The sequence below is a fragment of the Podarcis raffonei genome, chromosome 9, assembly GCF_027172205.1.
Source record: "Podarcis raffonei isolate rPodRaf1 chromosome 9, rPodRaf1.pri, whole genome shotgun sequence".
Lineage (NCBI taxonomy): Eukaryota > Metazoa > Chordata > Lepidosauria > Squamata > Lacertidae > Podarcis > Podarcis raffonei.
In genome coordinates, this window is record NC_070610.1 from 52,339,586 (window position 1) to 52,366,154 (window position 26,569).

At 39.5% G+C, this 26,569-nt stretch overlaps 1 protein-coding gene across 4 annotated transcripts in view; it reads left to right on the forward strand.

Moving 5' to 3' along the window:
* The window catches only part of PRDM5 (PR/SET domain 5), an 87,574-nt gene that overhangs the window by 32,509 nt on the left and 28,496 nt on the right, over positions 1-26,569 (forward strand). For 3 of the 4 annotated variants that reach the window (XM_053403511.1, XM_053403515.1, XM_053403512.1), the window contains exons 9-13: positions 1,249-1,333; positions 2,932-3,089; positions 14,636-14,729; positions 17,597-17,757; positions 20,403-20,496. In XM_053403511.1, the coding sequence (XP_053259486.1) occupies positions 1,249-1,333; positions 2,932-3,089; positions 14,636-14,729; positions 17,597-17,757; positions 20,403-20,496 (592 nt within the window). Of the gene's footprint in view, positions 1-1,248; positions 1,334-2,931; positions 3,090-10,799; positions 10,895-14,635; positions 14,730-17,596; positions 17,758-20,402; positions 20,497-26,569 lie in introns of all 4 variants that reach the window. The other variant, XM_053403514.1, reaches the window with a different exon arrangement.

Genomic DNA, 26,569 nt, shown 5'->3' on the forward strand with positions numbered 1-26,569 from the left:
AGGTTTCTTGGAAAGCAGAGAAGAAAAGCAAATGTAGAGAAATAGGTCAGATATATCATCTAGTTTTGAATTTAGTCATACTCATAGTACCCCCATTGAAATTATTGGAACTAAGGTGCTAAATCCATACTGTGGTTATCATGCAAAGTTAATCTATGTCAAGTTCACCTTTGGAAAGTTTGGCAAATTATTTTTTGTCCTTTTTAATAAGACAAATGAAGATTTCTGAAACTGTCACTTTTTAAAAAATGAAGAAATATGTTCATTTCAGGCTACACAGACTTTGGTTAGGCTCAAGCAATTCGGACAATTAGTGTTTTTTCTCCCCAGACATCTTTGTCCAGAAGCTTGGTATTCAAAGAAGAGCCAGTGTGGTGTAGTGGTTAAGAGCGGTGGACTCGTAATCTGGGGAAACGGGTTCGCTTCCCCGCTCCTCCACATGCAGCTGCTGGGTGACCTTGGGCCAGTCACACTTCTCTGAAGTCTCTCAGCCCCACTGACCTCACAGAGTGTTTGTTGTGGGGGAGGAAGGGAAAGGAGAATGTTAGCCGCTTTGAGACTCCTTCGGGTAGTGATAAAGCGGGATATCAAATCCAAACTCCTCTTCTTCTTCTTCTTCTTCTTCTTCTTCTTCTTCTTCTTCTTCTTCTTCTTCTTCTTAATATAGAGTTATATTTACAATTTTAAAATCATTGCTACTTTGGAAAATATGATAGTAGCCAAGAGAATGATTTCCAGTGCAATTCTTATGCAGGTTTACTAAGAAATGACTGCCACTGTATTCAATAGGGCTTACTCTCTGGTAAGTATGACTAGTGTTTATGAGTACATTAGACTATATATTCTTCTTAGAAGTCAGTGCACATTATTGAAATGTTATCTGTATTTTCAGACTTTATGCTAGAAGAAAAGTTATGTATAAAAATTGCCTATTCTGAGAGAATTATTTTTTTGGGGGGTGAACACATATTCTACAGTAGTCCTAGAAATGTTGATTTTTACTTTTTTTAAGAGTGGGTTATGGATTGTGGACTGTGAGGTAATTTTTGTTCACTGGAATGAACTTTTCAATTTTGGAAATGTGGTTGTTAAGCAAAGGAGTTAAGGAAGGAAGTACATCCATGAGCATTAGCATAGCTCCGAGCTAAGGAATAATTACAGTCTATTTGAGATTTTCTTTTATTAGCTTAAGATGTGTGATCTTGTGTAAGACACATACTTAATTATCATTAAATACTCATATTGCAGGTTCATGAGATCTTTGAGTGTCAGGAATGTGACAAGAAATTTATTTCAGCTAACCAGCTAAAACGCCATATGATTACTCACTCAGGTAAAAACCTTTTTCTTTTTTTATTAAATCAAGCTTCACATAATACCTTGAATTGCTATTGTATAGATTTTTGTTGTTGTATTGGGCTTTGCATTAACAAACAGATAAGACCTAATAATGAGGCCTAATAATGGTAGTTGGTTCCATAACCTAGTTTTGTCAATTTAAGTGGAGGGAAGTCTGTGGCCCTCCAGATGTTGTTGGATTCCACTGCCCTTCAGGTCAGGAATAATGGGATATGTGGCCCCAACATCTGGAGAGGTTCAGTTTATTCATCCCTGATATTAGATGGCTGATCACATGACTAAGGCATATACTGCAGCTCTGAACACTTGCTTGTTACACTTGCTTCCATTGTAAGTGTGTTTGGAGTTTTGGCAGCCTAAAAATGATTTAGCTCAAAGGACTGATTTAATTGGTTTGAGAGTTTCAGCCAACGCATATAATCCTAATACTTTACAATTAATAGGTTGAGCATTTCCTTTTAGAAAACCCCAAGTTTATTATATAGGCTCCTGCTTCCACATATCTTCTTCTTCTTGGACACACTTGCTTCATGACATTTGCCTTGAAACTTGATTGAATAGTTATTTAAAAATTTTTTTTGTAAGCTCATTGTATGGTAGAAATAATGTAAGCAATGCAGAGGTGGCTTGAGGAAATGGCTTTTTTCTGGGACGTTTCCTTGGGCTGAAATAAATGGGAAGGTATTTAAATTATCTATTGGTCTCTAGGTATCAACAACATGCTTCCATTGTTTCTAAAGCAGACCATATACACCTTTAGGCAATAGCCTGAGAAGGCACCCTTTATCAATGATGGAACTGGCAGAGGAGAAGCCATGTAGACTTTGCAAGAAACACTGTTTTATCTGCTTGGACTCTGCCACTTATTTCTGTTCATTAAGCTCTGGCATTTTCACATCTTTCATTCAATAATTGGAAAAAGGTGCAATCAAAACCTGAATTTTTCTTCCCTTCCTAAATGCTTTAAAACAGGGTTTCAACATTGCTGAAACGGTTGATGTTTAGCTGCTATCTCCATTTCATTGCATGCTTGAAGTGCATTTGTTGAAACAAGCAAACAAAAAGGACTGTATCTCAGGGGCATTTAGCTGAGTTTTGAGATTCTGGATTAGAATATTATACATTGTAGTGCTAGGCTTCATATAGCAACTGAAACACAAAAGCATATACACACCAACTCTGGTTGTTTTAAAAACGAATCTGCTATGTATATTGTTAATTAAGTTTTAAAACATTTAAACTGTCATGCCCTCTTTCACATTTGTAGTCTGGCAACAGGCTTTGCCTCTTTGAAGTCATTCTCTTTTGATTTAAGCTAATTAATCAGAGTTTAGTTTTAGCCATGATTGTTGCAAAGAACGTGCCAATTTCTTGAGATGCGCCATGGCTCATCTTTTACGAAGCAACTTAACTGTGTAACATAAAGGGCATTAGATGTCTTTCTAATTGGTTTAATCTTAATTGGGTTGACTTCATTGCAGAAATCTCTCCAACGAGATGGCTGTCTCTGCCTTTCATCTTCTACCCCTATATAAACAGGAGATTAAATGTCCCCCCACTCATTTTCTGCAGAAAAACGCCCCTACACCTGCGAGGTTTGCAATAAGTCCTTCAAACGACTTGATCAAGTGACTGCACACAAAATAATACACAGTGAAGATAAACCCTATAAATGCAAGCTTTGTGGAAAGGGATTTGCCCACAGAAATGTTTACAAGAATCACAAGAAGGTAAAAACAAAAACAAAAACAAAAAACACTCTGCTGTTGTTGTTTACAGCTATGCCAGGCTTAGATTTGCAGCTGTTGCTCATTTTAGTGATGGATCAGTGCGCTTTGGCATGCTTAGAAACATGAGCTTCAAATCTTGCAAAATATATTAGCTAGCGTTCCTTTGCGATAGCCTAGATATCTAGATCATAAACGGGTCCTTTGTGATTGTTTCTTTCTTTCTAATCAGTCCAAACTAGTTCAACTGATTGCATACTTGTTTTGATTTTGTTCCTTTAGGATTTTTTTTAAAAAAAGAGTAACTTCTTAACTATATCTATCTATCATGATGTTGCAGTCATTTTTTCTCTTTGTGGCAGACATTATCAGGAGAGCCATTAAAGTTTGCACTGACGACATTTCAGTTAGACATGATTTCAGCAACAGAAGAAAACTCTGCCCCCAAAGTACAGAGGGACCTCACATTCAGGCTCCACTAAACGACTCCTGGCTGTGTGATTTAAGCTCCAATCTGCCTGCCCTAATTTTGATAATGCCTGTCATTACTTTTGACCCTGGGTTACGTTTTCAATGGCACGGCTGCACCCTTGACTGCTGCCGCTGCTTCAGAATTGCAAGACTGTAAAAAATTATCTGGCTGGTTTCCTGCTTAGTCTTTGAAACCCTATTGCTCCTTCCCTCCCCCCGCCCCTTGCACCAACACTTTGATGAAATAGATATACCAATACTTACACATTTTTCACAGTTTGGCTCATGTTATATGCCATCTGGGAATCTGGCACCGGATCTTTGCACCATCTTTTGTGTTTTTAGCCATAAATCATATGAAAGTAATAATAATAACCAGAATGCTTCTAACAGGGTGAAACAACGATGACTGTTCTTTCTAAGGCAGACAGGATGCATGAGCCTGTTGAAAGACACAAGAGCTTGCATATCAGGACCATAGCTTACATATGTAATGACCTTTTAAAAATACAACTTACAAACTGGCTACATTGAGAGCAAAGTGAATGAAAGCTATTCTGAGTAGTCAACTTTAAATTAAAAAGAGAGGGAAAGAGAAAGGAGGGGAAAAACATGTCCCATCCCCCCAGTAATCTCTGTGTCCTGAAGCATTATTCATTCAATAAATATTGAAAACCTAGTGTGGACCTTGCCCCTGAAATTGCTTTGAGAGTCATGGAAATATGTCCACATCGGTGTATTTTTATGTATGAGGTGTGAAGATTGAATTAGGGCATTTCCATTTTGGAAAGCTCAAGCAGCAGAGCTGGGATAGGCCCCAGCCTCAGTCTCTGAACCCCTGGGTTTGAAGCTCATTAACAATATTGGACCTAGTAGATCAGGGATGGACTTGCTTCAGTTTGCATGGTATGCTTTTCTTTCTATCTTGCTTGAATGCTCCTGGCCCAACAGTGTCCCTTTTCAAAGCTGGGTATCACTGATCTTCGTTGAGTGATCATGTTTGCTTAGGAAGTGCCTAGCTTCAAAGCAAGATAAATCAAGTCCTACATTCGCAAGCAGGGGTGTCAACGTGAATAAGATATTGAGGGGGCCAAGGTAAGCCCCACCTTGCATAATCGATCACATGATGCGGTACACACACACCACCCCTCAGATATTTTACTGGGGGGCAAAAGCCCCCTCGTGTCCTAGGAGTTGGCTTCTGTGTTTGCAAGCACTGCTGCAAACAGAAGACACAAAATGGCCCCCGGCACATTGGCTTGTGGTTCACCAAGGGATTGGGACCCCCTTTCTGCCCATTCCTATGGTAGACCATTGGTCTGAATGAACAGAAACAAGTCTGAGCATATTCAGTGCTAAAAAAAGATAAAAACCTGAATCATGGTTACCAAGAAGGCTAGTTGACTCAATTATACAGATTAAGCAAATGTGTATATTCTGCATAGTTGATTCTGCACCTGTAGTTAGGGTAGAAGGTGGGAAGCTAAGTTGCCTCCAACAACTGGAAATTCTGCCTCTGAGCTATAGACAGGCTCAGAGAATTTTCAGCCCTACTTGTACAGTTTTAAGGGGTGAATCTTTAAAAGACCAAGCAGTGCTCCCTCAAAACCCTTCAATTGTTCCACGTCATTAAAACAGCAAGTAAAAATTGGCATAAACTACACTAAATGAGCTACAGTGGCTGTTACAGAAGCTCGTGAATCTCAGCTTTCTTTTTTCTCTTTTAAACCCTTATGGTTTCAAAGATAAGACTGGGAAACATGATAGCAATTTGGGCTGGAAGCTCAGAAACCAGATGGCAAGTGAAAAGGAACTGTAATTCATTCATTTTCTCTAAGTTTACTAAAGTTCTTAGTTTTAAGCTCAGAACTGAAAGATTACAAGTTTTCAAATTTTTAGCATTTGGCGATAATAATTCTGTAGTAAGAGGCTATCCACGCTAGTGCCTGAGACACAGCAACTGATAGGAAAATACCTGCTAATTATATTGGCTATGGCTATGTACAATTAAATATACCAGTGAGCTGTAGCAGTTAGGGTTCATGCGGTTCATGAGCTGTTTGTGACTGTGGTCCAAAACAGACTGACTTCATACACTTTTCTCGCAGTCTGGCTCCACCACCAAAAGTGAGCTGAGTTGTGGAGAAAAGTTTCTGAAGCAACATATTGCAACTAGGTCAGCTGGGAAGCAGACAAGTTTATCTCATCTCACCTATGTACAACTTTTGTTGCAAAAAGTAGACCCCACCCCTCCCTTTAAAGATGAATGAAATATTAACCTATGTCTCTCTGTGTGGTTAAAGGAATATGAATGAACCCCAGTACTGTAATTCTATTTTTGCCCTCAAGTCTACTTCACAGAGTGTAGTAAACGGGTCCCTGGGCTGCTGTATTTCAGTCTATATGTGGAGGCTCCCATGTTTGAACCTTCCTTCATAACAATAACAAATCACTAAGTATAGAGAAATAGCATTTCAAGGGCTGGGCAACAATACTCCCCCCCTCATGTCTAGCTTTCTCTATGCAGGTTTTGTTTGGGGGGGGGGTTATGGAAGAGCATTCTGTCATGTGAACCCCCACCTGCCATTTGAAATGGTACTGTCTAGGTGAAGGGTTGACACTACCTCAGGGAAATCTACATCTGAGGTACCCACTTGTAATCTCTTTTTGTATGCATTTTGTGCTACTCTGAGTAGTGCTTCATTTGTAAAATATCAGGTGCTGGTTCTGAGTCATATAAACAGCTTTATCTGGAAATCTTCTCTTTAATCTATGGATTTACCTGGAGTAATTGTGCACATTTGTTTTATTTATCTGATTTAGGAAATGTATACACTGCTGACCATTTTTAGCAAAATCTCTATAAAGTGGCTTACAAGGTGTCATAAAATGTTACAAAACAGAAATGGGAATACAGTAAAGACGTTATAAAAATCTGTTGAACCTGTTCAACATATTTTGCTGCTTGTTCCTGTGCTTCTCTCAGAAAACAGGTTATATTATAGCAGCCTTCTCTAACCTTTAGATGTTTTAGACCACTACTCCCAATAGTCAGGGATGATGGGGACTGCAGTCCTTTCACATTTGGAGGGCACCTGCTTTGGGGGGATAAATGGGAGGTAAATGCAGGAAGCAAAAGTGTAGTTTAGTGGCCAACATGTTTTGGACCTTGTCAGTGAGTTCTACAAATAAAAATATTTGTATAGTTAACAGAACTGTGCATTAGAGATAAGACCTAGTCAAATGAAGCAATGTTTCTGTGTGGTTTTAAAAAGGGAAAAGCCATAGCTTAGTGACAGAGCATACACAGTTCAGCTCCTGTACTCGGGTTAGCTGAATTGGGAAAGAGCTCCTTTAGTGACTTTGGAGAGGCAGTGCCATTCAGAATATGCAGAATACTGGGCTAGATGAACCATATCAAAGGCCTGCTTAGTAGCAGACATCTCCTGGTCCGCAAGCCTGATTTGATCCAGTAGTTACCAAAAATTCCAAAACACATCTAACAAATCATATCAAAGCACCAACTTTGGTGCTTTATTATTTGTCTGCAACAGGCATGGCTTGGTCAGAAGAGCAAAATCCAACTCCTATAACAAAAAACATATTTTTCAAACTTTATACCGTCAAATATAAATCCATGATAATCTTGTGGTCTTTGCACTGAATTGGTATTAGAACCATTTCTCTTAAGAATATTTAATGAAAAACAGGACATGGGGATTGTGCCCTCTGGGAGGGTTTTATTATATGCTTTGGGCAGAGGTTGCCTTGACGCCTATGGATAATTTTTTTATGGATACATAATCTGGTGGTGTGCTGGAGCATCAGAACAAACTTGGCTGACTCGAAGTGTGTGTTTGACTATTTTCCAAGTTTACCCAGTGCTGTAACTGATGTGGTTTAACATAGTCTTTTCACAACAAGGAGTTGATTTCATTTTGAGGTGGCCCAGTTATCCATGTGTAGCATATAAAACACTTGCACTGCAATGGTGCTTATCACCTCAGATTATAAAATGGCTAACAATAGCACCTTGGTTGTACGCACTTTCATTATTTCACTTTGTATAGTGCAGGGCTTGTCTACAATGAAGTTTACTGTGTGTCTGCAGCTGTTAACATTCCTATTTAATTTGCACAATCTACATGACACTACCTTCCGACAATACCAACCCTGATGCTCTCCCCTTGTAAATGTGGGTTTAGCCATACAGGGATAATCTAATGAACTGGGGGAAATTTGCCCTCAAACCGCTTCACTCGGGGTCACAGACTATGTGTTGCAGTTCTTTCGGAGAGGTGAATCACCACTTTCTGCTCTTCCCCTTTGCATGACCACTCGTGCTTTCATTTCCTTTTATGTACATTCTTGTAGCTATTTCTGGCACGCTCCTGAATGAAGTGTAGCCTTAAGACATTTCTTAATTTTGCTCCTTCAGATTTGCACAAAACCAGAAAATTACACAAACCAGTCACATTAAAAATGGTTTCCCAAACATTTATATTTGGCTGACTATGTGCTTTTGTTTATATCCTGGGCTCAGGGCTCATTCAAATCCCGGGTAAGTCCCATAAAAGGAGGATTCTGGGAAGTGACTTACCACACTCCAATCTTAGTTTAGCTCAGTCATGTGACCTATTAACCCTATAGAATTTACTTGAGCAGAAGGGTTGGTGTAAGTCAAGGGTGGTGTCAGCTGACACAGCTGGCAGTAGCCCCACTCCTGAACCAAGTTTGGAAAAAAATTGCCCTGGCTTCCTACCATTTGGATTGCTTTATAAGTGACTAGGTCAGCCACACTCTCTCAGCCTAATCCTACCCCACAGGGTTTTTGCGACAATAACAGGCGGGGAGGCATGTGCGTTACACTGATTTGTGGCCTAGGATAACAAGCTAGGTTTGTACAATAAATGTTTCCAGCTCTGCTTTCCTGATCCATTGCCCCACCACCCTGGCAGATGCCTTTTATGTTTAACTAGTAACTGTGGAGACATTAGCAGACCCTGAGTAATGGGGGCATGGGGATGCAAGGCGGAGAGGAAAGCACAGTGTCCCTACAGATTTGCCATAAAAAGAAGTGCTTTATTGAACACTCCACATGCATAAGACAGAGTGTCTAATAAAAACATATGCATTCTTGGCAACTACTCCCAATCAAAACAACTTAAAAACCCTGCTGCATGCAGAGAGGTCAGTTATCTGAGACACCCCCTAATGAGACTGGGTGCCTCTACCTGATGCGGGAGAGGAGAATCTCTTTAAGAAACTGCATCTAAAGGCTACCTGTATATACCTTTAAAGGTTTTCTAATATATCAGGCCACAGCTTCACATTACAGATAGGCTTTAGAAGATGCTTGAGATCTTCACAATGGTTTCATGGATCATGTTTCCTCACATATAACATGCTACTCATTTGTAATATTTGGGTAGTGGAGGAAGAGGAAGAGGACCATGTATGCTTGGGCATCATAAATTATTTTTATTTCTTTATATCACTATGCATGTTGAATTGGTTTAGTATAGAATATGACTAGAATACTTCAGGATAGTTTGCATATTTGATTCCCTAAGAGTTGTGGAAGCGTGGTTGGGCTGTATAAGTGACCTCTGATGAATCCCCATCCTCTGATATGGCATCTTCACTCTGGCAAAAAGAGCTAGAAAGAGGTCATAGTCTGGAGATCTCCTCTTGATCTGCCCAAGAGCTGGCAGGGTCAATATTGTCATTAACAGCAATCAAGAAGGAGGTACAGAGTGAGAATCATTTGCATTTGTAATACTGGGTGCATTTTTTTTTACATCCCTTGTTATTGCATATTTATAATGTTGAAAGTAATTGAAAAGGAGCAAAAATAGAATAAAAATTACATGAAGCTGATAAAATCTGAAAGAAAATAAACACTGCTTAGAAATGTAAATTAATAAAACCATTTCCTACTAAATGAATTGCTGTACTGAGCCTCTAATACTATTGATGTTCCAAACTCTGCATAGCTTCCAAAAGAGTGACCAAATGTAGGCAGTTCAACCATCTTTACATTTATTACTATGTACTCTGTCTACTGGTCTACTCTACTATGAGGAACTGTTCGGTCTTCCAGTGTTGTAGAACAAGCTGCTTCACTTATAACCTAGAAAATATGTGTCTTCAAACAACAGTCGATCAGCACTGCAAATGGCTTTGGAAATTCTACATGATTTCACTCATGTGGGCTTCTGTTAGGAAGAGAAATTAGTCAAAACTCTGGATAAATATAGCTCCTTCAAATGTGAACACAGTCAACAAAGTTCTGCATGTAGTTAACTGAGAGCCAATTGAAACAGTATAGCTCCCATGCGAAGGCTGATTTAAAAGTGTTTATCCTCATGCTTTGTATGCTAGGCATAACATTTAAAAGCCTCTTATACTATATATTGGCTCAGAATTGTACAAGGGCCAGCAATTGCTTGGGATGTGCATTGCTGCTACTGGTGTGAAAATACTGTGGACATTTTGGTATATGGAAGGAATGACAAGCTCTTAAATTCTACTCACAATGCTTCTGGGAGCCTGTAACATTTAAAATTGGCCTGATAATTCTTGTAAGGGTGTGACAGTGGTTTTGGTGTTCAGGATAGTGGTTTAGAAAAGCCGATAAAGGGCTGTTAAGTGGCAAAGCAAGAGAAACTCTGCAGCTCTTCTGAATGAAACTTAAGGGCTTGTTTACATGATCTAGGAATAGGGTGACCAGATGCCAATGAAGACAAGATTCCTGCACCTTTTAACAGTGGCATAGGAGAGGGAATTTCAGCAGGTCTAGAGTGCAAACTACACATGCTGAAATTCATTTTTCTAAAGGTGTAGTCCTGCCATCTTTTGCATCTGGATACCATATAAGGAAAGCAGAGTTGATACAGCTGAATTAACCATTCTTCATGCAGGAAATAAATCCCAGTGATATAGTCATACTTTCAGGTTCAAGGTCTACAGTTTCCCCGCTTTATTCTTTGCACAAGAGACAAGGCAAGTCCAAATACTTCTGATTATCTGGGGGTACTTTCTATGCTCTCAGTTTGATATAGCTTCTGATCAGATTAAAAGAAATCAGAAGGTAAATCTATTTAAGATGTTCAAAAAGCCAGATAGCTGATCACCTAAGCAAGCCCCAAGTGTGTTTTTAAATGAGGGCGGGGGATTTTTCACTCATGCATGGTGCCAGATTAACAGCCCTAGAGACTGAAGCCTTCTATTTATCCACAGAACAGGTACAGCACAGTCAGCAGCCATGCAAGCTTTCCCACAGCAAAGTATCAACCAAATGTCTCAACCCTGTTCTGGAGGAACCACCTGTTGAGGTGAGAAGGTAGTTCAGTCTCTTTATGTCCAGACTTGATTTGGCTTTTCTGTAGCAACTGCTGTTAAAGAGCCACACCAATAGCCCTAAGAAGGATGTGGACTTTGGAGAAAAGCACCCAGCCTTTTGTGTAGGCCACATCCATTTAAAAAAAAGTGTGGTTATCTGATAAAACAGTATTTTGTTCTATGCAATGGAGGAACAACTCTGAAAATATGGCTCAATGATTTTTCTGGATGAAGAGTTTTCACATCACCTGCCATAGATTATCAGAAAAGAACAACAGGGGAGCATGGTCATTTTAGTTTCTTCTGCCTCCTGATTATTGTGAAGAGGCTGAGAAAACAAATCCTATGCTTCTCAGCAGGAAATTATGCTGCTGTACATGCAGAAGGCATGCCATTTCTGGTTAAAAGGGGGAAAGGAAAGGTTTCTTCTGTCCCCCACTGCTGGTTTCAACCTTCTCTTTCACAATGAAAGCTTGAGAAGGAGATGGAAGACTGTTGAGGCCATGCTTCACTCATTTGCTTGAGCTCTCTTGGGAAAACCTAAAGCAACTCAAGTCCCCCTTCCCCGCTGAGCGTCTTCCAGAACTGTTTATGGAGCGTGGGGGGTGAATACAAAGTGAAGAACCATGTTGTGGTTTTTAACTTGTTTTATTTTTAAAATTTATATCCTGACCTTCCTCCCAAAGGAGCTCAGGGTGGGAAAATGGTGTGGGAAGTAGTTCCAGATGCACTTGCCTTTCCTCTCTGTCCTTCTGCAGCTAGTCTAGAATGCATATCTGTAATGGGGGAAAGGCAACAGTTACTTTGCAGCAAAACCTATGGGCAGATGGTGCATTATATGTGAAAGGTATTTCCATGCCTTGTTCTACAGTAGCAATCTATTATCGATCACAATTCCTATGATCTGCCAGGGGCTTCTCTTTGAAGGTGTTCTTAGTGCATTAAGTGAGAACAGCAAGGCACATAATGTTTCTAGTGGCTGTTCTCTAGCTATGAAATATCTCCCTCCTTAAAGTTTGTCAAAGTCCAGAGGCAATCTTAAACTTCTTTTATTTAAGAGATACTTATTGGGATAGTTTAGCTCCATATTTTAATCTGTATTTTTTTTGTACAGTGGTACCTCTGGTTAAGTACTTAATTCGTTCCGGAGGTCTGTTCTTAACCTGAAACTGTTCTTAACCTGAGGTAGCACTTTAACTAATGGGGCCTCCTGCTGACGCCGTGCCGCTGACACCAGTGGCGTAGCGTGGGTTGTCAGCACCCGGGGCAAGGCAAGTAATTTGCGCCCCCTAACCCGGTAGGGGCAGAGAGCTGCGAGTGCGAGCGCCCCCCATATGTTGCACCTGGTGCGGCCTGCCCCCCTGTACCCCCCACACTACGCCACTGGCTGACACGCAATTTCTGGTCTCATCCTGGACCAAAGTTCTTAACCCGAGGTACTGCTTCTGGGTTAGTGGAGTCTGTAACCCGAAGTGTTTGTAACCTGAGGTCTTTGTAACCCAAGGTACCACTATAGTCATATACAATCCAGATTACAGTGATGTGCTCTATGTGTGCCTTGCTCTGCAGATCCTGGAGAATCTTCATGGGGTGCAAAACTACTTTGGATTCATTTGCACTTGTTTCCAGTTGGTTTCTGAACACAATGAAAAGTCCTGGTCCTAACCTACAAAGACTTAAGTGGTTTGGGGGCAGGATATTTGAAGGGCTGTCTTGCTCCATGTAATGCTGTCTGTCGACTGAGCTCAGTACTGGAGGCCCTGTGTCTCACCAGTTTCAGAAGCATAAAAGCCAAGCAGCGCCTTTTGTTGCTGTTGCAGCATCTGCATTGTGGGCCTCCTCTCCCTAGAGAGGAAGTTCAGTTGGCCTCCTCTCTCTTAAGCTTTAGGTGCCTTCCTAAGACTTAAAAAAAATTATCAAGCTTTTAATGTGGCTTAGAGCTTTGTCTCCCTGTTTCAGCGCTGAATTGTTTTATATTGCTCTTGGTGTTATTGTATGGAACTGATTTTATTCATTTTGAACTGCTGTTTTTTGTGATCTGATTTGAGTTTGTTTTATAAATAAAAGCCAGGTATATATATTTTTAATAAATAAAGTAGATATATCCAGATACACAAGTGTAAACATAATAACAGCAACAAGCCCAGGACACAACTCATGCTTGTTCAATTCACTGATGGCCTTTTCATTGGGTTGTATCCAGTGGTCCTCTTCCAGTTACGGAAGGGCTTTTGCATCCATGAACAGAAAGCAAGGGAGGCAATTTTCACTACTTCTTCATCCTGCAGCTCCCAGTTCCCTTAAATTCTGTTCTGGAGGATTACACTCTCTAGCCAGTGTAAGAAGTATTGCAGGGTGCAGCAGGGGAAGAGGAAATTGGTGAAAATTGTCTATCCCCATTCCATTATTAGGCCTTCACTTTCAGGAATTGAAAGACCCCTTCTCCTCCAATAGATACAACCCATTAATTTTTATGTAGCTGAATTTTTCTGAAGGAACTCTGTGATACTGCAAAACTACTTCATTTTTCGAAGAATTTCAGAAATTCAGGTGGTGTTTTGGCTTCATATTTTTATAATAAATTATGTCTGAAAAAGCTTGTTGATTGGGTAAATGTGTAAGTGAGGCAAACATGAAGGAAAGCAGCTTATTCTAGTAGGGCAAGAAGTTCTTGCTTGAGGTGTATGTTAACCTTGGTCAACTTCAGAAATCCCTGGGAGGATATCGGTGAAAGTGACTACAAAACTTTGGTGTAATGCAGTCCTTACAGGTTCTGGTACTGGCCTAAGTCATGAGCAATGCCTTTAAATAATTTTGCATTTTACATTTAATGGAATTTTACAACTCTCCCACCACGAACTATGTGTGGATACATAGAATTTGTGTTGCGTATTCATTTTTACCTTAAGCAAAATACTGCTTTTGAATATAAATTTGTGTAGTAGCCATGCACTCTGAACTATAATGAAACAATTCTCACTGACCTCCCAGTTAACATAAATCTAGTGACTTTTGGTTAAAGTAAGTACAGTTCTAGATCTGCCCAAGAGCATTAAACAACAACAAACCTCTTTCATGTATCTGGAAATTAGAGAAAATTAAAAACACAGAAATATCTTAACAACCTGATTATTCCAGTGTATTATACATTTTCCAGGAGGAAATCCAAGAAGATGTATGAGGGGGGTGGGGTGGGGGTGTCCTTTCAGGCTTTATGTTTTATTTATGATTTGAAGCTTATTTCAGCCACAAAGCACTTCAAATGTGGCCACAAAAAAATCTACTCACCAAAATTTCGATACTACTGATCTCAGTTTCAAAATAATAAACAAGGTTGCACTGAGAGACAGGATTTGAGTTCTAACTTCATTTTTAAGCTTCAGAAAAATAGAGCTAAGCAGCTGGCAGAAAAGTAGGCTGAAATTAAGTGGGGAAATGTCATTCTTTTATGTTGGGCATCTGAACCACACAAAAAAATCTGGAGTGCGGTTTTTATCTCTATGGCCACGTTTATATGTACATTTCTCTGTTTGGTGTTCATCTGCTTGACACCAACCAAACATCAGCTTCTCCATCACAGGAGCATGTGGTTTTAAGCCTTTGTTGCTTTTTTGGTGAACCGAGGCAATATCTCTTCTGAACTCAGCCAGCAAGGTTAGCCACAATTATTGTAATGACTTCTAATTGATCTCTCCGAGCCTTTCCCCTTTAAATACGTTGTCTTTCATCTACAGACCCATTCTGAGGAGAGACCATTTCAATGTGAGGAATGCAAAGCACTGTTCCGAACGCCATTCTCTCTGCAGAGACACCTTCTAATACATAACAGTAAGTGCTAATATAGAAGATCAAGAAGTTCCCACATATCACTGCTGTCTTGTAATCTGTGAAAGTAAGTGCACTGTTAGTTTAGAAGACTGTCTGGTGTAGGTTTGTATCAGAGTCTTTTCACTAAATGCACATGGGGGGGGATGGAGAGGAGATTTAGAATTTAAAACCCTAACCATGACTAGTAAAGTGGCATGTAGTTTATCAATAAACTAGTGGTGCATTGTATCTTTGGCAGGGAACGGAGTCTTTATCTGTTTGATTCAATAGAAAAATGATCTTTAATATACCATTAGGCTGAGAGCTACAGAAAGACAAATGTGTTTATTATTTAACAAACATCCCTGGGTGGGGAGTCCTTCTGTCAATGTGGGCAATACAAATGAGTTCTTCAGAAGATATAATCCTGGTTCAATGCTCAAAATTGACGTGCCTGTTTCCATCTACTCCTTACCCAGGAATAGCCAAATTTGTACAGCACACTTTGTCTCTCTTGTATAAAACTCCCGTGGTGAGTATCCTTCCCCTCCTGACATTACCGCTTAGTACCATTCACCAGTAAATCCTGCCCATTTTGTAATGAGCTTCCCTTTTTTCAAGATATGTCATTGGCAGACAATGGTCGGTAAACTCCTAATGACCATAATTCTTGTGGTGAATGGTGGAAAATGATACACATGCAGCCTAGGACATTCACCCTAGGAATGTGGATCTCTACAGAGAGTGTGATGTATATTCCAATTCAGTCCTTTGTGGTGCCTGTGATTAGCATAGGGAAGGGGCATAGGTCACATGGTTTGATCCCTGAAGTCTCCAGGTAGGCAGGAAAAGCTCGTGCCTGAAACCCTGGAGAGCTGCTGCCAGCCAGAGTGGAAAATATTGAACTAGATGGACCAATGGTATGGCTTGGGATAAGGCAGTTTCCTGTGTTCCTGTGTTAGCAGACATGAAGGGGAATATAATTGTATTCGTGGATATTTGAGGGTGATATAGAAGGTGAAGTCATTGCGGAAGAATTAAAGTCCTTATGCAGAAATTTACCTCATGATTCAAATATCACCTGTGTCCTGAACTTGGTTGCCTTAGTCGTAAGTTAGCTCCTCAAGAATGGTAGCCTCAGATGATCTGCCTTAAAGAATTGCGGGAAGGATTACAGCCTGATACATAAAGCATCGTGAACACTTTAAAAGCATTATATAAATGCTAAGTTTTATTATTGTAACTTGATACATTTTGTATGTGATGTTGCTCTCCACATGCCTGTGTTACAAGGCAAGTTTTAGCCAATAATAATAATAATAATAATAATAATAATAATAATAATAATAATAATAATTCATACCCTGCCCTTCTGGCTGGGTTTCCCCAGCCACTCTGAGAGGCTTACAGCATATATAAAAACAGCTAGAGTACTGCAGTATCCCATGTGAATTTGGGGGTCTGTTCAACAAACAAAAACATTTCAGTACCATTCCCCACTGCTACTACTAAGAAGCAATTAAAAGGAAACTAAAAGTGGTGGCTGTGAAAGTCAAAGAATTCCCTATAGACTTCAAAATCTGTTTCTCTACCTTTAACTCCATTAGGCATTTTTTTAAATCTCCTTGATGCCTGATCATCTTGATCGTTGTTCCTCTGGTGCCCAAGCATGCGAGTTGAGATTTTGTTTGTGTATCTTTTGTATGACTCATAGAAGACCTGAGATTCTTAGATAATCCTTTGAGACTCAAAGGTGACGTGTACAGAAATGAAGAAAATGTGCCATGTTTGTACAGCATAATTGTGCTTTAACAAGTTTCTGAAGGTATTGAATGATTCTTGTTTACTAGGCTGACCTTGTATAGAGTAAGCAAAATCCTGTAAAATGCCAAACACTACCCCGGTCCAATATTGTGCTGAAGCAGTTAATTATTCATTCACTTCAAAATTTTATAGCCTTCGTATCTCTATAAAAAAAATTAAATGTCTAATGCCCAACTGTCAATAAAACAAAACCAACACCATACTATAAACTGATCTGTAGAAAACACAACTTGAAAAAAGAGACAAGGCACGTATTTTTGTAAATGAAGAAATCTTTAATAACAATACATTTTTAAAAATACTATGCAATACAATAAAATTTGTATATCTGCTTGCATTTTATGTTTTGTTGTATTCACAATAGTATGTGGCTGTCTGCAGCTTGCATTAGTTTTTGTGAGTTTACATTTTTCAGTGGTTTCAGAATGGTCAAGCAGGCCCAAATATATAAATAGCAATGACCAACACTTCCTATCTATGTTTTTAGCTGTTTCTATTTTAGCTGTAAGCCGCCTTAACTTTTTCATTGCTGAGAAATGTGCAAATTCGTCTTCACTTGAGTAATTTATAGAATAGGAAAATATCTCCAAGGTACACCTGGAATGCACACTGAGTGTAGATTTCTAGAATGGATGCCTGAAAAATGTGCTTTCTTGGACATCTTTCAAGGAACTGTAGCAGGAGGATTATACAGTCGTAACTTGGTTCTCGAATGGAATCCATTCAGGAAGTCTGTTTGACTTCCGAAAACATTCAAAAACTAAGGTGCAATTTCTGATTGGCTGCAGGAGCTTCCTGCACTCAACCGGAAGCTGCGGAAGACACATTGGACATTCGGATTCCAAAAAAAGTTCATAAACCGAAACACTCACTTCTGGGTTTGTGATGCTCAGGAGCCAAAACGTTTAGTCACAAGGTGTTCAAATACCAAGCTATGACTGTATGCCACATGAAGTTAGGATACTTTAAAAAACAGTAGTTTTATAAGCACCCCTTAGTATGATAGTGGAAGTTAAGCTAAGTCTACTACTAACATAGCTTTATTCCTTTTCTCCCTCTGCAAGGTGAAAGAACCTTTAAGTGTGATCACTGTGATGCAACCTTCAAAAGGAAGGACACATTGAACGTTCACATACAAGTAGTTCATGATGGCCATAAGAAATACAAATGTGATTTGTGTGACAAAGCCTTTGTGACACCGTCTGTGCTTAAGAGTCATAAAAAAGTAAGTATAACCCGTAGCTTGTAAAAACTGAGGTCACTGTAATAGGTTAAATTCGTTTAGTGTGTACTATGCTTACCTTTGAATATACAGATAATGGAATTTATTTTAAGGTAAATATTTTCAGCTGCGGATTATCCATACCAACAGAGTAATAAATACTTATAAAAAGTGATAGCATATGCAAATATTAGAATTAAGGTAGCTGTAAACACAGTTTTCAAAAGCAAGCAGCAAAGACCTCCAAGCTTATTGGTGTGGTCCAATCTTATTTATGAATCAGTGAAGCTGTTTTAAGACTCCCCAACAATCTTTATTCCTTTGACTGCGACTTACTACAATTTTTTTCTCATATCTCACTCTCATTCCTTATTCTGATAACAATAGGATTGTTCATTAGCTTCAGAGAGAAATCTATGCAAGAACTTGTATTATTTTAATTGATTGGTTTGGGAAACATTGCAAATGTGGATGTAGACAAATACCCAGAAGGGTATGAAAGGCTGGAATAAATCATTCTTTCAACATTTCTTCTTCCATTGCCTTTGTATACCTGCTGACAGCTATTGAAAAAGCCCAATGACTCAAAGTACATAGCTTCTTGGGGGAAAATGCTAAACTCTTCCCTTCTTTGTTAAGCAATTGCACGTTGTATGCCCTCTCAGGGCCAAGGCTGTGGTCTTGAGTTTGAAGTATTGATGGGTTTGTATTTGTCTTCACTTTGATTTCATTATTGTTTTGTGCTGTTGCATTTGATAAGATGAGCTATGTCAACACTCTCTCCACCTCACTCTGTAAGTCCTGACTTTCGATGAACAGAGTAAATATTGACATTGTTTATCCACTAGGGATGCAGGAGTTAGTGGCAGGATTTATTAGGATTAAAAGAAGTCTCTAGAAGGTCATATCCTCTGTCACCTTACCTAACTGGCAGGTAGACTTATGGTTTTGATTAAACTCTTAACAGTTTTGTAATGGAAAAAAGTTAACTATATTGATTTTTAAAATAAAATAAAATCCTGAACTAGTAGGCAGAAGCCTAAACCTTCATTTAGAGGATATTTTTTCTTACAGTTGTATCCATGGAGAGATCAGGAATATATGTAGAGTTTTTGCCCTCTCATTCTTCTTCATTGGTTCTTACTGTGGAAAGAACTGGAAGTGACTGAACTGGAAAATCCTGCATTCGAACAAACGCAGTCTGCCTGAACTTTGCAAGACAGCACCCATTTGAGTGGCCAGAAGCACCCAGTGTCTGCACTGTGATGTCCTTGGCTTTGATTTTTATTTATTAGAGCTTTTCTAATCAGCCCTTCAGACTCTTTCCAAATAAAAAGGTGCCAAATCTAGTTTGTGGGGCACGAGTGTTCCATAATCATGAGTACAGTCACTGAGAAGGCCTTTGCTCTTGTTCCAGACAGCTGAGTTTCCACCCTAGGTGGCGATGTCCTTCTGATCTATAGGAGTGGGCAGGGTAGTAAGGGAGGAGGCAATTCATACAGTATACTGGACCTAAGCTGTTTTGAGTTTTAAAGAGAATCCCAAGAGTGTGGTGTTCCTCTCCCCTCACAGTTGTCACTCAGCAGTGGTGGCCTCTTTTACTTCTCACCACTTTATTTCACTGGCAGTGGCTGTTGGAGTCTTAAATATATAACTGAGTTGGTAGAACATGAGACTTTTAATCTCAGGGTCGTGGGTTCAAGCCTCACATTGGGCAAAAAGATTCCTTTGGATTAGATGCCCCTCACAGTCCCTTCCAGCTATACAATTCTATGATTCTATGGTGTCACCTGGGCAAGCTATATTTTGGTGTCCTCAAAAAACCTTAAGTTTCCTATTTAAATCAATCAACTTAAATGTCCTTGCTGGAATTATTCCCATTGTATTTTACTGTGGCTAGGTCCAGCATTCCATCTCATATTCACTAAAATTCCAAAATGTTCTTTTAAACAAGATTGCTGGATTAAGTCCCTTTGCAATGAACATAAACTACAGTCAAAGTTGTGTAAAAAATGTACCTTCTCATTGCTATCTAGTCGCAATGAATCTTTCAAGTAGTCATCTTTCTCACAATAGTTTTTATAATGCTCAAAATCTTCTTTTCTAGCTATAGTAAAAGTGTTTGTGGGCCAAAGTCTCTTTAACAATTTTATTGAACAATAGCATTAGTAGAACTGGACACAAACAGAAGTTTTAAGTGAACTTAAGGTTATCATTAAGAAATCAAGCCAGTGTTTGCTATAAAAGCTGTAGTGCAAATATGGAAGTAACAAGGACCTTTTTCTTCTGCCGCAAGCAGTTTCAAGAACCAATAAAGATTAATTGAATTTTTATGAGCCAAACCATTTGAGAAATAAAAAACAAATTTGGCCTGTAGTTAAGTTAGATAACCTGGTTTGTTTTGCAATGAGTAGCAGTATTCATTCAGGCATTTTGTGGTGTTGTCCTAAAGAGTAATTGTAATCTTAAAGTGTAACCATTATTAAACTCTTAAAACCTGAGTTTGATATTATAGTGTGATATGTAATGGAAGCTGAAGAAATTAGACTCTTGGAGCAATAATAATAATAAACATTATTAATTTATGTTTTCTTTCGCAGCTAAGTTAACTCTTTCTTTTTTCCCTCCTTCCCCCTTCTTCCTGGTAGACTCACACGGGCGAGAAAGAGAAAATCTGTCCATACTGTGGACAGAAGTTTGCAAGCAATGGAACACTGAGAGTACATATTCGAAGTCATACAGGTACAACACTACTTTGTAAGAAACGAATAACATTTCCTAGGCACTTGAATTGCACCATTTCATAGTGTAGACTTGCCTTTTTTTATTGAAGGACAGTTGCCATAACTCCCCTGTAAAAATCACTGGTGCCGAAATTTGGAATTAGTGCTTAAAAAATGAAATCTAATAGGATAATTGTTATAGAGAACCCTAACTTCTACTCACCATACTTTAATATTTTCACAATACAGTTTGCAGTGCATGTGCTCCTGGAATTTTACTTTAACCCTTTAGTTACTCTTTGCCAAAGGAACCAATCAGTTTAAACATTCACATTTGAAACCATGCAAACACCAACCATGCTTTAAGAAACATCTATGTAGTTTATTCCCTTGTTCAACATATCTTTCTCACTTGTGGTTGGGTGCTCATTTCTGATTTAGCTAGTTGGCCACTGTTTCTCTTGAATGTCAGGCAAAAGCGCTTTTTCCTGCGTAAAAGTTCTTTGCAAGGAACAGCTACATGGGCCCTTCTGTTTTAGACCTGCATTATGCATGTTGCTGCTGCTGCCTGTTCTTCTCCTTGTGTTGCAGCCCACAGTGGCTGTGTGTCACTCAGCTGTAGTAAGCAAGGTACATGTTGTGATGCATGACACTGTGACACGTGTGGTTGGAAAACAACACCATATTACACATACTGATGCACATTGATGTTGCACTAACATTCAGAGATACTTTAAAGTCTCAAAATTCTGGAGAACGTCTGCCCTAGTCTGTGTTGTTGTTGTTGTGGCTCCAAACAGAACTGATGATGATGATAATAACAACAACAACAGTAATAGGGCAATAAAATATCAGAATTTTAAAACTTCCCTGAACACGGCTGCCTTCGGGTGTCTTCTAAAAATCAAATAGTTGTTTATTTCCTTGACATCTGATGGGAAGGCATTCCACAGGGCGGGCGCCACTACCGAGAAGGCTCTCTGCCTGGTTGAATTTGTAACTCTTCAAGGAAATGATGAATTACTGAGTGGCTAAAAGTTGGAAGATTCGTGACATACAAAAGAATGTATTTGTTTAACAACCGTTATATACTGCTTGATTCTTACAATACTTCTAAGTGGTTTACAAGAAATATTAAAATGATCAGTAAAAATAGTTCCTCAAGGTTATTATTATTATTATTTACTTGCCCTTCCTCCTCAGGTCCCAGGGTGGGTTACAACAATTAAAATACAACATTAAAATACAGTATTGTAAAAAAAAACTTAGTCACAAAAAATAACGAGGGATAAAAATTTTAATCTGTCCACTTTCTCCATACTGTGCATCATTTTATATAGGCCTCCTCTTATTCATCTTTTCTCTAAACTAAAATGCATCAATTGTTGCAACTTTTTCTCATAAGGGAGTTGCTGCATACCCTTGAACATTTTGGTTGTCCTTTTCTGATCTTTCTCCAACTCCACAATATCCTTTTCTTTAGGTGAGGTGACCAGAACTGTATATAGTATTCCAAATGTGATTGCACCATAGATTTGTATGGTGGCATTTTGATATTTGCAGTTTGCCTTTCAGCTCCCTTCCTAATGACCCCTAACATGAAATTCGCCTTTTTCACTACTGCCACACACTAGTCCCAGCTCCAGTTTCCTACTTGTAGATTTTGCTGGCAACCCCTCAGTGCCATTGTGTTCTTACAACTGGCTGTACGTGTCTCTGTCACCTATTATGAAGTAGTTCTACTTATCTATAGATCTGACAGTACATCGAAGACACAAATTTTGAAAACAAAGTGGATGCCCTAGAGCATTCTGTTTACCACAGACTACGTATTCGAGTAATTGGCAAGCTGCTGAGTGTTTTTGTGATGTTTGGTTTCCAACTTAAAAGGGTGAGGATTGGTGTTTGACATGCAAAGCGCTTGTTAACAAATAGTCTTCTTATGACATTCTGTTCGGTTTTGCATAAACAAATTTGGCTTGCAGGAAGATGACAGAACATGTGCACTTAATCACTTGGCTTCCTAATATGTTTGATAAGTCTTAATCACTTCCATCTCTCACGGCCACCTGTTAAGATTAAAGCTGTTTACTTGTTTGGTCCTGTTTGTAATTCTGACTGTAACCAGGGCTGAATACTGATTATTCCAATGAAAATTTAGATTGTGTAGCTGAAACAGAATCTACTTCTTGGAAAGGGCTGGAATTGTAGTTCCTCACTGGAGGGTAAGGACTCAGCAGATGGTTACAGAATCCTTGTTTGCTGGTCACTGTGATGCAGGCAAATAATCCTGGGACAAAAGTTTTGTAAGAGGATATTATCTGACCCTCTGTATGTAGCTGCACATTAACACATTTGCGGTATAGGAAGCTAGTAACATTGTACTAAATGGTGGACCCCGGTATGATCCACCAGGGCAGTAGCATCTTCATATTTCTTAATACCTAATTTAGACCTTAAAAAATGTCATGACTGATGTAGGATTAAGTTTCATATCTCCAGAATAAAGTGCAGCGAATTATTTGTTGACAGTCCCAAGACTTGAGCATTGCACCAAACATGTGGGTGTTGTGCTTTCATCTTGCCCTCCTGTTTTAACCTTTTCTACTTGTGCGCAGTGAGGGACGGGGCAGAGCAGTGTTTCTCACCTGCTTTCCCAGAGCCAAGTATTGCTGCCAGTTATGGAGGGGGGGGGGAGGGTTCAGTTGTGGGAAGCTCAAAGTGGGCACAGCAGTGGAGCCAATCTGATGTTCCTCTCCTCTTAATGATGCTTTGTGGTAGGAAGCCGGCTAGCAATGCTTTGCAGTCTGCACCATCCTGTCAACAACTGGGTGTCTGCCTGTGCAGCATTTACAGTATAACCCTTGAAAGCCGTCACCGTAAAGAAATTTAAGAAAATTTGATCTTGGAGGACAATAGACAAGCAAATTCTGCCCATCCATATTGGGGGACAGACACTAGATCTGAGTGTGATTGGGAAATGTCCATAACATAGCCCCAAGAATTCATGGTCATTTGTCAGCATGGTCTAGTAAATCTTGTTACTAATGACAACCATGTTCTTCTCAGAGATTAGCACACACTCTCTGCAAGGCAGGAAAACTAAGCATGTTCAACCTCTATTATTTGATGCGTGGTTAGATGGCAGTCCACAAGTATCTCTGTTTCTCCCATCCTCCTCCACCATTTCACTTGGAATTCTAATTTGTCTACAGTTTTGCTTCTCTGGAAGGCTCTTCCTTGCTCGATGTGCAGCAATGTGATCTGCTTATACGTTTAGCTTTTTATTAAACTTTCAGGTTTGACCACTGTGCAAAAAGAATGCTGGACTATGAGAGCCTTTGGTCTGATCAACAGGCTTGTTCCTATGCTCTTGGTCTTTGCTAAAGGGGAAAGCCTTGTGCAAGGACATAAAATCTAGTAGAAGCTTTTAGAAAATGTATTCTGTTTATATTCAGAATACAGGTAGACGATTGCATGTTTGCATGCTTATCACAGAATCCGCGCACATAAAATTGAAACATTAGGGAGAAGGTTTGGTTAGGATCCTTTACTCTGGCACCATAATTTTCTGTGGGCAAAGCATTTTTTACATTAGGGAATTCACATGGAATACGTCTCTCACTGCACCATGACTTTTGCAAACATATCCTGTTGAGATCCATATGCAGCTGAGGCTGCAATCCTATGCTTGTTTACCAGAGAGTAAGCTCCACTGAACACACTTGAACTTAATTCTCGGTAAACATATGTCGGATTAGGTTGTGGTTTTGTAAAAGGGGCTAACATCCATTTTGTCCCCAGGCCACCATACAGCTATCTTCAGGTTTGCTCATTATAGAGTGGTTTGGCCCAGTATTAATTTGTAGAGTAGTAGAAGGCTGTGACCTTAAAGCAGACATACTCAACGTATGACCCATTAAGCCAAACGAATCCCTCCATCCACATATGTCGACCCAGCTGCAGCTCAGTTAAATGTATTTTGTTCCTTGGGATTGAAAAAATGAGGGCTGTCGAGCCCACAGCAGGACAGAGGTGGCATATTGTGTTCCACTTCGTGGGTCCCAACTAAAGCAGGCCTGGCTTAAAGGAACATATCAGTAAAATAATTGCCATCGAAATGGTTGCAGAATATTACATTCTGTATCACCTCTCTTTGTTACTGTAACAGCAGATTGGCTTCCTAGATATTGTAAGAAGAAGAAGAAGAGTTTGGATTTGATATCCCGCTTTATCACTACCCGAAGGAGTCTCAAAGCAGCTAACATTCTCCTTTCCCCTCCTCCCCCACAACAAACACTCTGAGAGGTGAGTGGGGCTGAGAGACTTCAAAGAAGTGTGACTAACCCAAGGTCACCCAGGAGCTGCTTGTGGAGGAGCAGAGATGTGAACCCAGATTACCAGTCTACCGCTCTTAACCACTACACCACACTGTAACTGTTCCTTGGGATTCCTGTCAAGGGTATAACTCCAATGAACTGGCCTAAATGTTTCAGCGTGTGGCAAATGGCCCGAATCTTTCAGCAGTGGAGCCAGAGAACCAGGCAGAGGGCCTTCTTGGTAGTGGTGCCCTCCCTTCAGATGTCAAGGAAATAAACAACTATCTTACTTTTGGAAGACATCTGAAGGCAGCCCTGTTTAGGGAAGTTTTCAATGTTTGATGTTTTATTATGTTTCAATATATGCTGTGAGCCACCCAGAGTGGCTGGGGAAACCCAGACAGGCAGGCAGAGTATAAATAAAATTATTATTATTATTATTATTATTATTATTATTGGAGTAATAACCGTGAACAGTGATTCACTGAGATATAAGAGCATAGATATAAGGAAGGACAGGGTCATGGATGGCTTTGAAGAGGCTTGAGCTGGATTCAGCAGTAGAAATGAAGTAGCATTGGTGTATTAGGAGGACCTTAATTCATATATTTCCAAACAATCCTTATGTTTAACATGTTTTAGTAAGGAAAGCGAAATTTAATATTTTGTTATTTCTAGCCTAGGTCTTGTTTACAAGAGGGGGTTCTTATAAGCAGTTGCTCCCCAACACACTTTAATCTCAGAGTTGTTTGCACAATTCAGGGTCTATCCCAGAGGCAAATTAATTGAGTTCAAAGTGAAGAAAGCAACAACAACAAAAAGGAACCCTTGACTCACCTTGCTGATAAGTAATTGTGTAAACAATAAAGGAGTTGTTATCCTGGTTAGGTAGAGATTGTTTCTCATAGAGAAACAAAGTGAATTGTGAATGACCCAAGATAATCTGCAAGGGGTTATGACCGAAGAAGTCTGAAATCCCCTGTTTTTCTGATGAACAAACTTGAGATTGAACTCTTCAAAACTCAGTTAGTTACCTTAGATATGTACTTTGCATCTTGGCTAATTAACCTCTTTACAGTATATACTGGTATCTTGCACTGATGATTATGATTATGATTTCTAAATTCAATTTAAATACCAGTCTTCACTAAAAAATCCCAGAGTGCTTTACCCAATAAAAACAAAGGAAAACATCAAACATAGGAAAATATCAAATTAACAACTATGTTTAAATTCCACTGATACAATCAGCATACTGGGGCAGCAGTGGACAAAGCAATTAAGTAGCAGCACTGCAAATAGCCATGCTAATTCACTAACCTTGCCCAAAGACTTGTGTCAGCAGGTGTATCATAAGCTGACATGGGTATGTGCGTGTGGCATCCTTATCTCCATAGTGATCAAGTTCCACAGACAAGGGGGTCACCACCAAGAAGGCCCTATCTTACAAGAAATGTTTGCAGAAGGAACCATGAGATGGGCTTCCCCTGTGGACTGCAGGGCAGATAAGGGGAGAGGTTCTCCGTCAAGTATTTGGGTCCTAAATTGTGCAGGACTTTATAAGTTAGAGTTAATGTGTTCAATGGAGCCCAGTAGTAAATAGTCAGCCAGTGAAGTTCGCATAGCATTGGTGTGTTATTTCTTGCCCTATCACTCACAATACACGTGACTGTAGTCTGCAGCAGTTTCCTGACTGTCCTGAATGGAATAATAAGGGACGGAAAGGCCAGTCCCCAAGACTTTTGGAAAGCTAACACCTGTCAAAATAGGCAA